General features: G+C 47.4%; 2 protein-coding genes across 2 annotated transcripts in view; both read left to right on the top strand.

Moving 5' to 3' along the window:
* The window catches only part of ZAP70 (zeta chain of T cell receptor associated protein kinase 70), a 126,320-nt gene that overhangs the window by 92,071 nt on the left and 19,937 nt on the right, over window positions 1–14,312 (top strand). Inside the window, exon 11 of the mRNA XM_086947209.1 lies at window positions 1,517–1,709. Within this exon, the coding sequence (XP_086803335.1) occupies window positions 1,517–1,709 (193 nt within the window). The remainder of the gene's footprint in view (window positions 1–1,516; window positions 1,710–14,312) is intronic.
* On the top strand, window positions 4,045–6,480 carry LOC147673361 (uncharacterized). The gene has a single exon (XM_086946510.1). It carries the CDS (start codon window positions 4,045–4,047, stop codon window positions 6,478–6,480), a length of 2,436 nt encoding a protein of 811 aa, XP_086802636.1.

Raw genomic sequence — 14,312 nt, 5'->3', positions numbered from 1 at the left:
TCCAAAGCGATTTTGTTTGTCTGAGGTGTTTCGAAGGTGGTGAGAAATGTTGGCTTTGTTAGATGAATGCAAAAAACACTCATATGATTGACGGAATGCAGAGCAAATCAAACATTCTCCCTCAGTCAATAGATCTGGATTCCATCCACTGTTATTTTGCTCACCATGCCTCCCCAGTTTAGACCCGGTCCTAGGATGCTTCTTTCCGGTCCAGGGAAGACCTGGCCTGGCAATTCGGGCTGGACTGTTCCCATGAGGCACAGGGTCAAGACTGATTTGCATATGGCTGATTCTGAACTGGAATGGCATTGGGAGCAAAAAACGATGGATTTAGACCCAGATCTCTGTACTGGGGGTGAATGTTTGACATTGTGCAGCATTCTGTCCATCAATTGTTCTTTTTTGCATTTGTTAGATGAACTCCTTTACAGGCAGTACTGCAGCTCTGGAATTATGATTTTGCTTCGGTGGGAATCCGGTGTAGTCCTTGAGTGTAGAGGAGATGTGACCATTAATCATTGTGGAAGAAGTCAGACTTGCTCTAAAGTGAGGAACGACTTTGAGAGAACAAGATACGACCGAGGTACTCCCACCAGGATGGTGTTGCCGAAGTCCAGAAACCAGATGATGAGTTGCTGACTTCAACTGGCTACGTGCTTCTTGCTATTAAAAAAGTGATCGTGGGAGTTATCAGGCTGTGCAGCTCCCTTAAGATGAGGAATGAGGGATGAGGGGTCCACAAAAGTGATTCCTGGAGATTTAGCAGATTAGGAAATTGTGGGTTAAAACCAATACACTTTTAGTTATTTTAAGAGTGAGGGCTTCTTAGAAAATTAGACACATCAATGGTAATGTGGTGTTAAAAAGTCTCTCAACCAAACTTTCAGTATCTCTTCAAATACCATGGGGAACTTTTCCAGGCAGTGGACAATCCATCTGTGGTGCCCAACATAGATCCAGGAAGGCTGATAATGTTTTACATTTTCAGGAGTTCAAGGCAAAACACATTTATATTTGCACACAAATAATCAAATTCAAATTGTACAACACTTGTAATTGATCTATCTCAGTGATCCTAATTTATATATCCAGTGGTGATTGTCAAAGTATGACATAAATATGGCTATCCTAGGCCTCCTCTGGACATCCCACTGTAAGATGCGTGATAGAAACAATAATAAGTATTTTAATCTAAAGCTGTTAGCACCTGGCTTCGGTTGCCATTACTAGGAGGGGTGACTAACAGGTGGTGCTAATATTCATGTTAGTGGTACTCAGTTTATCAAACATCAGAAGGATGAGTGCTGTGTGGGTTTTGCTTTCCTGCTGTCCTCTCACTTGTTTCAGCAATGAGCGGTTAATCCATTGAGCCATCTTTCCAGAATGGAATAGTTGTCCATATATTTCAAATGCATATGATCAAGTGGACAGTGGCAGTGCCATTGTTGATTTAAATCTTCCTCCTTTTTCCTCCTTTTGACTTCTCTTCTTCTCTGCTCTCTCTTCGTCCACGCAGAGACCAGATACCCATCTGCAACGTGGTGGAGCTCATGCACCAGGTAGCCATGGGGATGAAATACCTGGAAGAAAAGAACTTTGTGCACCGAGACCTTGCAGCCAGGAATGTCCTTCTGGTCAACCAACACTATGCCAAGATCAGTGATTTCGGACTATCAAAGGCCCTGGGGGCAGATGACAGCTACTACTTGGTGAGGGTCAATCTTGGCTACACAATGACTAGTAATAATTATGCCAAACTTGACATGTCTTGCAGAAGATCAAATGACATTTCTTTTATGATGGGGGTGAAAGGGATTGGTGTGCTGGAGAAGTGATTGACTGGCCTATCAGATACACCCAGATTTATCAGAACAGCAGTACTATGAAATATTAAGTCTGTAGTTCATGTATGTGATGCATAAACGACACAGGACTTTCACGCTGGAATTGCTGATCTATAAATCTTGGCACTTGCTGATCTGAATAGAACAGATAAACTATGGTATAGGTGCATAACTCAGGTTACTACCTTCACTAATTCCTGCCCTCTAGTCCTCAGCATCTGGCTATATGTAATCCTCATCCAATTCTTAATATGCAAACCCCTATTCCCTTTATGGCCTATTTGGGCCTCTTCTGTCAGGTTCCGCTTGATTCAACTTGCACCGGTGCACAGTGAGCATTTCTTCCATCACCTTTTGTATGTTTAATGTAACACCCTAAGTTGCCATGGGTGTGCCAAGAAGGGGGGCTTGTGCTCACAGTGCCACTGGAACCGAGCTGCACCGGAAGAGTCCCAATTAAACTGAAATCGGTCTTGGGATTAGGCCTGGGTGTAAAATTCTACTCCGCTCGCGGAATTTGTGGAATTCAGGAACTCCATGGGAAATGCGGAGTTCGTAATAAATTCTGATTTCCGCCTCGTAGCGGAATGTATTTTTGGTTGGCGCACTTGAGCCTGGTTTTTTCAAGCATTTGCGATGGCCAACAAGATTTGCCGGCCGCCTGCGAGAGCCAGCTAGATTTGCCGAGCACCAGCAAGACTTGCCAGCTGCTAGCCTGGCTTTAGGCCGCGCCTGTGAAATTCAGCACCTTTTCTGTGACAATAGTGAGCACAAGAGAGCACCAGTGACTGCATTCAGATGCATCCTCGAGCAGATTTTCTCCTTGAGCGCTGTTGGCCCACGATTTAGAGCACGATAGCTCAAGTCGCGTTGCCAAGTGTAAAAAATGTAGCGCAAACGGATGTGTTGAGCAGCTCCATCTGCTCGCGGAAATCCGCAGTATCTTGCTGAGTTTTTGGGCCATTCCATGGAATTCCACGTAGCAGAACTCTGTGAGCTCTGCCTAGGCCTACTTGGGATTCTTGTGGTCCGGTTCAGAAAGAACCTGGCCTGGCAGTTCGAAATTAACTGTTCCTGGTCGAGCAGGCCCATGGCTGACTTGCATCTGGCTGGGTCTAATAGGAGGTATCATGGGTTGAAATGCTACAGCGAGCGACACATTTCATCCCTCACCTTTTGTGTGCAGCCATTTGTCATAAAAATACACTGAAAATAGTGTGAATTAATAACGTGGCTCTTGAAATATTTATGGATAGATTTACAAATTTTTCTAGCAATGCAGTGCAGATACCTCAGTTCCTGTGAAGCATTGCTTGAACGAGAGAGAACAGAACAGCCCCATATCTACAAAGATATGGTGCCAGCGGCGTAACGATAATTGAGGGGGCCCCCCTGCCAGGTACGTGGAGGGGCCCCCTCCAGACTCTATTAGGAGCTCTCAGGCCGAAGTGCAGTGCTGAGGGGCCCCCCTTAAGCTTGAGGGCCCCCCGCACTGCGGGGGATGCGTGGGCCTGTGTTACGCCCCTGGTATCTTTGTCTCGTTGCTCTAACGCACTTTGGGGCTGCCATGTGCCAGCACACACACAGAGTGTGGTCGTACTGTCAAGCACAGGTTTTGTTCTGGTAGAGGATAATAATGCTTTAATACTTTTCCTACTTTATATGTTTGTTGTATAATGCATGCAAAGTTGGAAAAATGTGGAGACTTTTAAAAGTTGCTCCACTGGTACGGCTTCTTTGGGGAAACGTAGGGCCTCATTTATGAGGCCCCTTGCGTCATCAGAACGTCACTTTATCCAGTATTTGGGTGTCTTTCATAGATTCACATGCCTGAATCATTCCCCGTCGTCGAGACGGGAGCCTCCGGTATATAAAAAAGTAATGTCCTATAGACATACATATAAAGGAATAGGCCTAAGGATCTCACCTTAGTGTCCTATCTACGTCCTTATATAAGAAGGACCAAAATAGAGTAGGCCCAAGGGTCCCAAGTTGGTAGCCTATCTGTGTCCTTTTGTAAAAAGGACCAAAGTAAAGAGAACCAACCAATCAGCTACCACCTCCTTCTGGAACCTTCCTGTCAGGAGCCTCAGTCTCCCAGATTTTCTACCGCACGTTGTGCTAGGGAGTCTCCACCTGAGTTCTCCTCAGGAAAACTTACTTCTTTCTTAAAAAACGAATTTTTTCCAACTTCATTGTTATGGCTGATAGCCAGAAAAAAGGTCTCTTTAGAGCCTGTTCTTCTTGCAGTAAAAAAAGGCTCCATGTAGAGGACAAACACGAAACCTGTTTATATTGCCTCTACCCTCAACATCAAGTCAAGGACTGCAAGATATGTAGAACCTTCTCGAACAAAACCCTGAAGGACCGGGAAGGACGCCTACTACTATGGTTAAACAGACTGAAGAACAAACCTGAAAGCGACTTGGTATCAGAAGGTGAGAGTATTTCTGCTACTTCGCAGTTCTCCTTGAAGAGGCCAAGGGTTACTTCCCCTAGCCCCTCAGACACCCCTCCTAAGAAGGCCTCCAGAAAGTCTTCAGAGGGCAGAACACCAGTGTCTGACAAGGACCTTCCTGTCTCCAGGAAGCAGCCGCTGATCTCGACGACGACGACAACGTCAATGGTCACCTCAGCGCAAAGAACCGTCTCGACGTCGACGACGACAGTGTCGACGACGACGGCATCGTCGGCAACTTCCTCGACGACAAGGACGACACCTTCATCGTCGGCGAGTAGGCCCGTGCCGTCTACCATCCCAGTCACCCCATCGACGACTAAGATTGTGCCGTCGACGACGAGATCGACGTCGAAGAGACCGACGACGACTCCGTCGACGAAGACCGTGACGTCGACGAAGCCTCTCTCGTCGACGAAGAGTTTTCCATCGACGACGACGAAATCGTCGACGACGGAGAAATTGCCGTCGACGAGGACTACGTCGACGAGAACATCGACGACGGAGACACCGTCGACGAAGAGTAAATTACCGTCGATGAAGGAAATTTCTTCGGCGGCACCGTCGACACAATCGTTGACGGCCGCAGGCTCATGGAAAGAGTCTGAGCTACTGTCGCATACCATGGATGCCCAGACATCCCATATCACAGTTAAAATAACGAAAAAGCCAGAGCTGACGTCACCCAGTAAGGTGCAACAACTGACTCCGTCCTGCCTGTTGCAAGATGAAGAGTCGGAGGAGGAGTTATATACACAGGCCACTAGCCCATCTGACTTGGTGCTTAAGTGCCAAAGCACAGACGAAGAACAGGAAGAGGAGGAACACGTAGAACAGATTGTCCATACTCAGGTGCACACACAAGTAACACCGATGGTGTGCCTACCAGCATCCATTGTCTCGGATTTGCAATTCCTCATTAAAGACTACAAAGAGCGGTTCCCAGAGAAAACCACTACACCTGCACCTCCAGTTGCACAGGTACCTGCTCCTGTGCCTCGTCATAAGCCTCCTCCACTGGTACTTACTAAAGACCAGGAGCCAACACAAGACATTCTCTCGTCTGACGACGAGGAGAGAGATCATGAAGAAGGTGAGGTCCGTGACGACGAATCAGACCCTGATGCAGATCAGGACTACGTCGCACAATCCCCGGCCTCTCCAGAACCACAGTCTTCGGAATCACCACCTGTAGACATCGGTGGTTTCCATAACCTCATAGAGCGGGCAGCCAAACGGTTCCATATGTCTATGGAAACACAGGAGACTGAATGCTTCCTTTACGATTTTAAGGAACCTACAAAAAAGACGACTAGGTCAATCCCGATCATTGACTTCCTCTGGAAACAAGGCAAACAACTAATGCAAACGCCAGCTTCATTTCCTGTGGTAGTGCCCAGGCTTGATAAAAAATACAAAGCAACCTCATCGGCGCCAGCATGCCTCACGGGTCACCCTAAACCAGACTCCGTGGTAACACAAGTGGCGCAGAAATACTCGCGTAATCCAGCATCTCCTTTGTCGACACCACCTGACAAGGAGGGCAGAAAACTAGATACCATTGGAAAACGTTTCTCCACCACGTCGGCAATGACGTTGAAGGTGGCGAATTCAATAGCACTTCTGGGCCGCTACAACCGTCAACTCTGGGCAGACATCGCACCCTACCTAGCTAATCTACCAGAGGATTTAAAGGAGGAGGCACATTCGCTTCTCCTAGAAGGCCAAACATCTGCCTCTGAGCTGATTGACTGTGCAATAGACGTCGCCATGACTGGCTTCAGGCAGCTGGCAGGTGCCGCTGTTCTGAGACTGCAAGGCTGGCTCAAGGCCACCTCCTTCCGTCAGGAAGTACAGACAAAAATCATCGATATGCCCTACGACGGCCAACATCTCTTTGGCGAAAAGATTGACGAGGCACTCACCACTATCAAAAAGGACACAGATACCGCCAAAGCTCTGGGAACTCTGCAATTCAGGAACCAGTCCTTTCGTGGTAACAGAGGAAGAGGACAACCTGCATATAGAGGCTCCTACCAGAATAGTTCCTCCTACCCGTACACCCAGAGCAAACCGCAGTACCAACAGCGACAAGGCCAGACAGGACGTCAATCTTCCTACAATAAGTCAAACTACAGGGGTAAGAACCAAAAAAGACCAGCTGGCAACCGCCAATGACGCATTCCAATGGCCAGTCCATCCACCATTGCATTTTTTAAGACTTGGAGGGAAACTCACATTCTTCCTAAAAAATTGGCAAAAAATAACAACAGATCGGTGGGTGTTACAACTCATCCAATTCGTACACTCTCTAGAATTTGTCTCAATTCCCCCAACGACACCACCAGCCAAACGGTCCCACAGACACCTACGGCTGCTTCTTCAGAAAATCGCTTCCATGCTTCAAAAAGGAGCGATAGAGAGAGTTCCTCAGACCCAAAAAGGGAAAGGTTTCTACTCCCATTTCTTCCTAATTCACAAGAAAGGAAAAAAGTGGAGACCAATTCTCGACCTCAGAGCGCTCAATGTGTTCCTAAAGAAACAGTCGTTCCATATGGTCACATTACAGGAAATCCTGGGCCTCCTAGAGGAAGGCGACTACATGACGTCCCTAGACCTGCAGGACGCCTACTATCGCATCCCTATCCTCAAGGGACACAGGAAGTACCTCAGGTTTGCAGTGGCAGGAGACCACTACCAATTTCGTGTTGTCCCGTTCGGCCTCAAATCTGCCCCACGGATATTTACAAAATGCCTCTCTCCTGTGGCAGCTTTCCTTCGTCAACAGGGTCACCAGGTTTTCCCATACCTGGACGACTGGCTGGTAAAGGCACCGTCTGCGACAGCCGCAGCCACATCCTCCAGCGCCTGTCTGAATATTTTCCACCGCCTAGGCTTAACCCTAAACAGAGAGAAATCGACACTGGAACCAAACAAAGTCATCACTTTTCTTGGAGCGACTCTGGACACGGACCGCGCAAGAGGTTTCCCCTCCCAGGAGAGAAAGACCAAACTCATCTCCTTGGCCACGTTAGTGGTATCGAGAAAGACTCTGCTGGTCCGTACCTTCAAGTCCCTCCTCGGCATGATGTCCTCATGCATTATGCTCATCCCACACTGCCGTCTAAAAATGCGCCCTCTCCAGGAGGAACTAACGAGGCAATGGACACAAGCTGCGGGATCTTTCGAAGACCGCATACATGTCACACGAGCTATGGTCACCCATTTACAGTGGTGGAGGTCGCCCAGACATCTGTCACAGGGACTACCGTTCCTGCTTCCAGCGGAACCACACGTAATAACAACGGACGCATCCCTAGAAGGCTGGGGAGCGGTCCTCCAAGAACTCCAGATCAATGGCAAGTGGACGTCGCAGGAATCCAAACTCCACATCAACCTACTGGAGCTAAGAGCAGTCTTTCTAGCTCTCCAAGCGTTCCTTCCACGCATCCGAAACTCCCCAGTGCTCGTCAGGACAGACAACACCACGACGATGCACTACCTAAACAAACAGGGAGGGACGCGATCACTTTCACTCTCTCGAGAATCGCAGAGAGTCTGGAATTGGCTTCTGGAGCATGGAATAACACTAAAAGCTGAATACGTCCCAGGCAAGGACAACGTCTTGGCGGACGCCCTGAGTAGAGAGAGGTCACCGTCCCACGAATGGGAACAGGACATGGAGGTGCTGGACTATATCTTCGCGGAGTGGGGGACCCCGCAGATAGATCTCTTTGCCACCAGAGAGAACGCCAAATGCCCAAGCTTCGCAAGCAGGCATCACCAACCAGGAACCCTCGGGAATGCATTTTCCATCGCATGGCGGAACGTGTTCGCCTATGCCTTTCCGCCATTCCCACTGATACCCAGGGTCCTCAGGAAAATGAAGTCAGAACCATGCACTCTGATCCTCATCGCTCCATCCTGGCCGAGGCAGCACTGGTTCACGGAACTTCATCGCCTGTCTGCCCGGCCACCTCTTCGCCTACACCACCATCCAGCCCTACTCACTATGTCCCAAGGGCAGGTTATCCACCCGAACCTGAGCCCTCTGAAGTTGTCAGCCTGGCTCCTGAATACCGCAAATTCAGCCACCTAAACATCCCGCAGGAGTGTAGAGACGTCCTTGCAAAGGCTAGAGCTGACAGCACTAATAAGACCTACTCACAAAAATGGAAACGGTTCTGTGTTTGGTGTGTGGCTGAAGGCCTGCACCCCTTCCATGTCACTCCACAGCAGCTGCTACCATATTTACTGCTTCTGGCGCAATCAGGCCTTGCACATGCATCCATCAAAGTACATCTAGCAGCAATATCCAGGTTCACAAGAACTTCCAAGAGTCCATCCCTGTGGGCGGACAGACTTATAAAACAATTCCTTAAAGGTCTATTCAGATCATTTCCAAGACCAAGACCAATCCCTCCGTCGTGGCACCTCAACGTGGTCCTTCACCAACTAATGAAGCACCCTTTCGAACCCATCCATAAAGCGGACATCAAATTCCTTTCATGGAAGATGGCCCTCCTCCTGGCCCTAACCTCGGCCAGAAGAGTCAGTGAACTGCAGGCTCTCTCAATCCAAGATCCTTTATGGCAATTCAGAGAGGACAGGGTCATTCTACGAACTAACCCCCGCTTTATACCAAAAGTCCCCTCGGACTTCCACCTTAACGAACCAGTGGTGCTCAAGACGTTCTTCCCAAATCCAACTACTACAGCCGAAAGAACCCTGCACTCATTAGATCTGAAGAGATGTCTCAAATTCTACATCGACAAGACACAACACTTCAGAAAGTCATCCCAACTCTTCATTGCCTTTAGTAGACCAAGGAAAGGTATGCCCCTGACGAAACAAAGTATTTCAAGGTGGATTTCTTCAGCGATCACCTTTTGTCACGACAAGGCCGGACGGCCTTTGGAGGCACGAGTCAAAGCTCATTCGACAAGAGCCATGTCCACGTCCGCGGCACTATTTGCTGGAGTGCCGGTACTGGACATCTGTAGAGCGGCGACCTGGAAGTCCCCGCACACCTTCACCAGGCACTACTGCTTGGATACTGAGCTGACGAAGGATGCAGCAGTGGGGAGAGCAGTGCTTCGCCATCTGTTCCAGTGAGGTGAGCCTTCTTACATCCCTCCATCCTTTACTGGTATGCACATTTCTTTTTTCATAGAATTTACATGACATTGCATGTTGGTGGTTTGCAGTTGCATGATATGTATTATCTACAGACTCATATATGATGTACCATCACAGAATGTGCATAATGTATTGCTTGCTACTCTGATTCAGGCATGTGAATCTATGAAAGACACCCAAATACTGGATAAGAAATGTTTTACTTACCTGTAACTGCAGTTATCCAGTATTAGTGTCTTTCATAGATTCACATGCACCCTCCCGCCTCCCCTGGAAGGACTCACCTATCTCTCTAACAAGTTTGCGCCTACCTAGCTTGGTGCGTACGAAAATCTGAGAGACTGAGGCTCCTGACAGGAAGGTTCCAGAAGGAGGTGGTAGCTGATTGGTTGGTTCTCTTTACTTTGGTCCTTTTTACAAAAGGACACAGATAGGCTACCAAGGTGGGACCCTTGGGCCTACTCTATTTTGGTCCTTCTTACATAAGGACGTAGATAGGACACTAAGGTGAGATCCTTAGGCCTATTCCTTTATATGTATGTCTATAGGACATTACTTTTTTATATACCGGAGGCTCCCGTCTCGACGACGGGGAATGATTCAGGCATATGAATCTATGAAAGACACTAATACTGGATAACTGCAGTTACAGGTAAGTAACGCATTTCTTTTGTGACGTTCCGTGGCGCAGGAGCCTGCTCCATATTTACCAGGCAGCACTAAGCCACTTTTTTCGGTTTAATGCTGCCTCGTAAATATTGTCCTCTTTAACTGAGTTTTCTGCGTTAAAGGGGCGCGCAATGGGTGTTGCTAGGGGCGTTCTCAGCAACATCCATGGTATTTTGACACAGCCCCAGATTTACGAGAAATCGTAACTCAGAGGCAGCGCCAAAAACTAGAGAGGCACAAAAAGGAGAAATATCTTTTTTCCTGTTTCTATGTGTGCTGCAGAATGAAAAAGTAAAAAGTCTCTTGTGATTGTTTTTGTGCAGGAAGGTTTCCCTTCCTCCCCTCAACGCAGGCACCCTTGCACCATAGTGCAAAGGCATCTGCATTGGCGCACAGCAGCCTATTGTGAGCTGGTGCAAGGGAAAAGGACAGGAATGCGCTATAGCACATAGATACGAGCATTCCTGCCGTTTGATTTTGCCATAGGGCAGCCCAGCAGGAAGGCCTGTGGTGCTGTCCTACGGCAAAACCTCATAAATGAGGCCCATCATTTTTTGGCAGAAACCCCTCTTTACAAATGTTTATAGGTAGAGGTTTGCAGTAAAACCCTATCAACTTTGGGATGCCCCCCTTGACGTAAAATTGCGAATACTGCTACTTTGCGTTATATTAGGCAAATATCCAAAGCAAATCATGATTTGCTGCTGGGTTTGCATTACTTTGACGATGCAGCCGACTAAAAGGAATCCATTGATGCATCTGAAGACACCTGACACCCTTCTCCCTGTTTTATCCCTTTCCTCGACACACGTATAAGATCCTCATTTCAAATGTATAGGTCTACTGGTTTCAGCACCCACAAGAATAACTGAGTGCCACAAGAGGGCAGCAACAGATAACAAATGTGAGCCAAAGACAGCTTCTTTCTGTATCAGAAAACCTGCATTAAAAAAACACCTGTATACAAAATTTGTTTGTGTTTCAGACAACAACACGAAGGTCCTGATTGTGAGTGGAGCAGTTCCTCCCGACCAGTGGGTAAACCCCTGTTTAAGTACTGGGTGGAATTATAAATTGTTCGGTATTTAACGCAACCGATACATATCGAATGAGTTAAATAATTCAGCCTTCGTTACATTTCAGAAGGTCAAGCCTGCCAAAATGTAATGGGGGAAATCATACTGTATTTACCGCATCATGTGTATTTTGGTGCGTTAAACCCCATAATCTGCATGTTATTCCTCAACAATTCATAACAGGTGGTATTGATTGAACCTGATAAATAACGTACCTGGTGGTACCGTCATTTGTCATGTGTGATAATTATCACTGATACTCGTAATCAGCGCCTTAGTGGCGGATCTAAGGCCTACGCTTGAAAATGAAACCCAGAGTAGAAGAATTTGAGGCAAATATTTGTATTTTGCAATGCAGTGTGCTGTAAATTGTACTGCGTTTTTAATTTAAACTATTCTTAAATAATAAGATAGCGTTCAGTAAACACTACGCCAAACTCCAACATATCTACCTAAACACATTCATAAACAATTGCCTGTGGTAGGCTACCACTGGATAGGCAGTTCTGGTCTCTATGCTACGATACTGCCTGTGATATCCAAACGCTGATATACTATAAAAGTACTGGTGTTTTTGGTCTGTTTCTTTTTCAAATTTATTAAGGCATGGAACTCCCTTCCCCTTACCCTTAAACTAAACACCAATCTGTTGGCATTCAGGAAAAACCTGAAAACATGACTCTTTACCATCTAGCCCAGGAGGTCCAATCTCAGGGAGTTACCACTTCAGCGCCAGGACACCGATTGGTATCAGCGCGCTTTATAAGTGTTATAAATAAATAAACTAATCATCTTGCATTCCACTTACAAAATCTTAACCACCATCCAAAAAGTCTATAATCCTCTTTAGTATTGTTCAGTGGCTATGTACAGCATTTCTATACTAATTATGCAGTGGCGGCTGGTCACATTTCAAAGCAGTGAGGCGTCAAAGCTGGGCATGGATTTTACTGTAGCAAGCGAGTCCAACCGACATAAGGACACTCAGCCCATACATCATTCACACAATCATCCTCCCCATTAATTCATCCATGTTTCTTTCCATCATCCTCTGCATTCATCTGTTCATGCATTCATCCATCCATCCTTCTAGAGACTCTCCCTTTCACTCATCTACCTATCCATCCCCTGCCAAGCATCCTGCCAGCAGACACTGAGTGTAATGAAGCAATAGGTCAGTAGATGTTACTAGAAATTAGAACACATCACTACAGGGGGATAGAACACAGTATAACAATGCTCTTAAAAAGTGCCCCTTCCTCAGAGAGGAGCCCGATGACGACTTGTAATTCAAATATAATATGTTCAGCTCATCAAACGGCACACGCTCTGGGGTTCATTCATAGCAAAGGTCCTGTGCCAGCATGCAGGTAGGTCAGGGCTATGGAACACTTGTGAGGCAAGTATCACCAGTTGGCATGCATTTCGCCTCTGACCTCCGCTCCTAATGAAATACGAGTGACAAAGACCAGCATAATTGAGCCACCATCTGCTCGTCTCCACGTTTGATTTTCTTTATGTTTTTATTTCCTGGGCAGAGCAAACCGTGACATTTTACAATTCAAGATGCCCAAAATGTACGGGAGGCTTTCAGCAAATATTACAATTGTCATCAGCGTCGCACGTTGTCGCTTTGATTCTTTAATTTAGCGATATTTTGCAGCCAGTTAGCCCCTTTGCTTGTTTCTGTCTAACCCCAGCACCGAGGGCATATTTCCTGAAAGTGCTCCATCTGTACTGGCAGGCACACTCCAAAACCACGACGAGTGAACAGATACTTTGATAAGTGTCTGGAGGAAGCTAGGAGCAAAAAAAAACGTGCATTTAAACCTTCTCAACCAAACACCTCAGGGGACAACGTTTTTTTAGGAGACAGTAAACAATTTTACAATAAAAATGAAGACGACTCACAGCAGTAAATGCCCGGTAGTTTTCCCAACTTAGACGCCTGTCGAACACTGAGCCTCATTTCAATGTGGCGGGGCCCCGGAGCGTAAAACTGCTTGCGAAGCACGCCGTGGACAACTTGCGTGGTGGGGTGGAATCACAGCATGCAGGGCACATTATTGGCACCTTTGATTTGAGAACGCTTCAAAAAAGGGTTCACATGAGGACCCAAGCACTCCAGTGACGTCATGCAGACAGTAGGATAGGACTCAGTCTACGTCTTATTTTTATCAAAATTTCTCATGATGATGGCAGAAGCCTTTCTGTTACTAACAGCTGACGATACACTTTCCCATGCAGTTAGGGGTGAGGAAGCTATTACTTAAGTATAGCGGCAGTTGTTTTTCACACAATACTGCTGCTCACTTGAAAGAATATGGCCCTTTCTTCCCTCTCTTTTCAAGCTGTGACGCCCACCACTTGAGCAGGCAGCTCACTTTAGCCTACCACTGGTCTGCAGCAGAACACGTAGGGCTAATTGGGAACGAGGAGTCCTACTTTTTCCCCAAAGTTGCTAAGTCCGTAAATGAAACTTCATCCCCCCTGTGATCCCGCCGTGTGTGTGGTGGTGGTGGTGGTGTGTGGGGGGGAGGGGGAAGCATCTATCTCCATGGCACTGTGCATTAGACACACTCCTCACACAGACATCATGACCCCAAGGTCAGCTTAGCTCTCACATATACAGCACCAGTGCAGCCGGCATTACGGGCGGATGGGAGATGGAAATGGGGTCGTCGCGCCCCGAAGGGGATGAGGGAGGAGGCGGGAGGGGTTTAAGAGGAAAAAAAAGATATTAAAAAAAGGAAAGTTTAAACTTACCGTTCCGGAGACTCCACAACTCCCGCCGTCCTGTTTTTCAATTCCTGAAGCAGTGCACATCATCAGACAGGAAGGCCTGCAGGCAGCCTCCCTCCCCTCCACCACAGCGCAGCGCTGTGAATGGTCAGGCCGCTGCCCCACCAGCGTCATTTTCTCTCTGTATGCTGCAGCATACAGAGAGAACAGGGAGAGTGGGCGGAGTTTCTCGAGGGCAGGGGGCAGTGGCTTGCCCACTGTTCTTCATACTGACTGCTTGGGCGGCCTCAGGCTGCCCAAACAGGCAGTATTAACAACAGTGGGCAAGCCACTCCCCCCTGCCCTCGAGAAACACCGCCCACCCCCCATCAGGTACTTCTGCTT

Source organism: Lissotriton vulgaris, chromosome 12 (genome assembly GCF_964263255.1).
Source record: "Lissotriton vulgaris chromosome 12, aLisVul1.2, whole genome shotgun sequence".
NCBI lineage: Eukaryota > Metazoa > Chordata > Amphibia > Caudata > Salamandridae > Lissotriton > Lissotriton vulgaris.
This window is presented reverse-complemented; position numbering and strand designations above follow the sequence as displayed.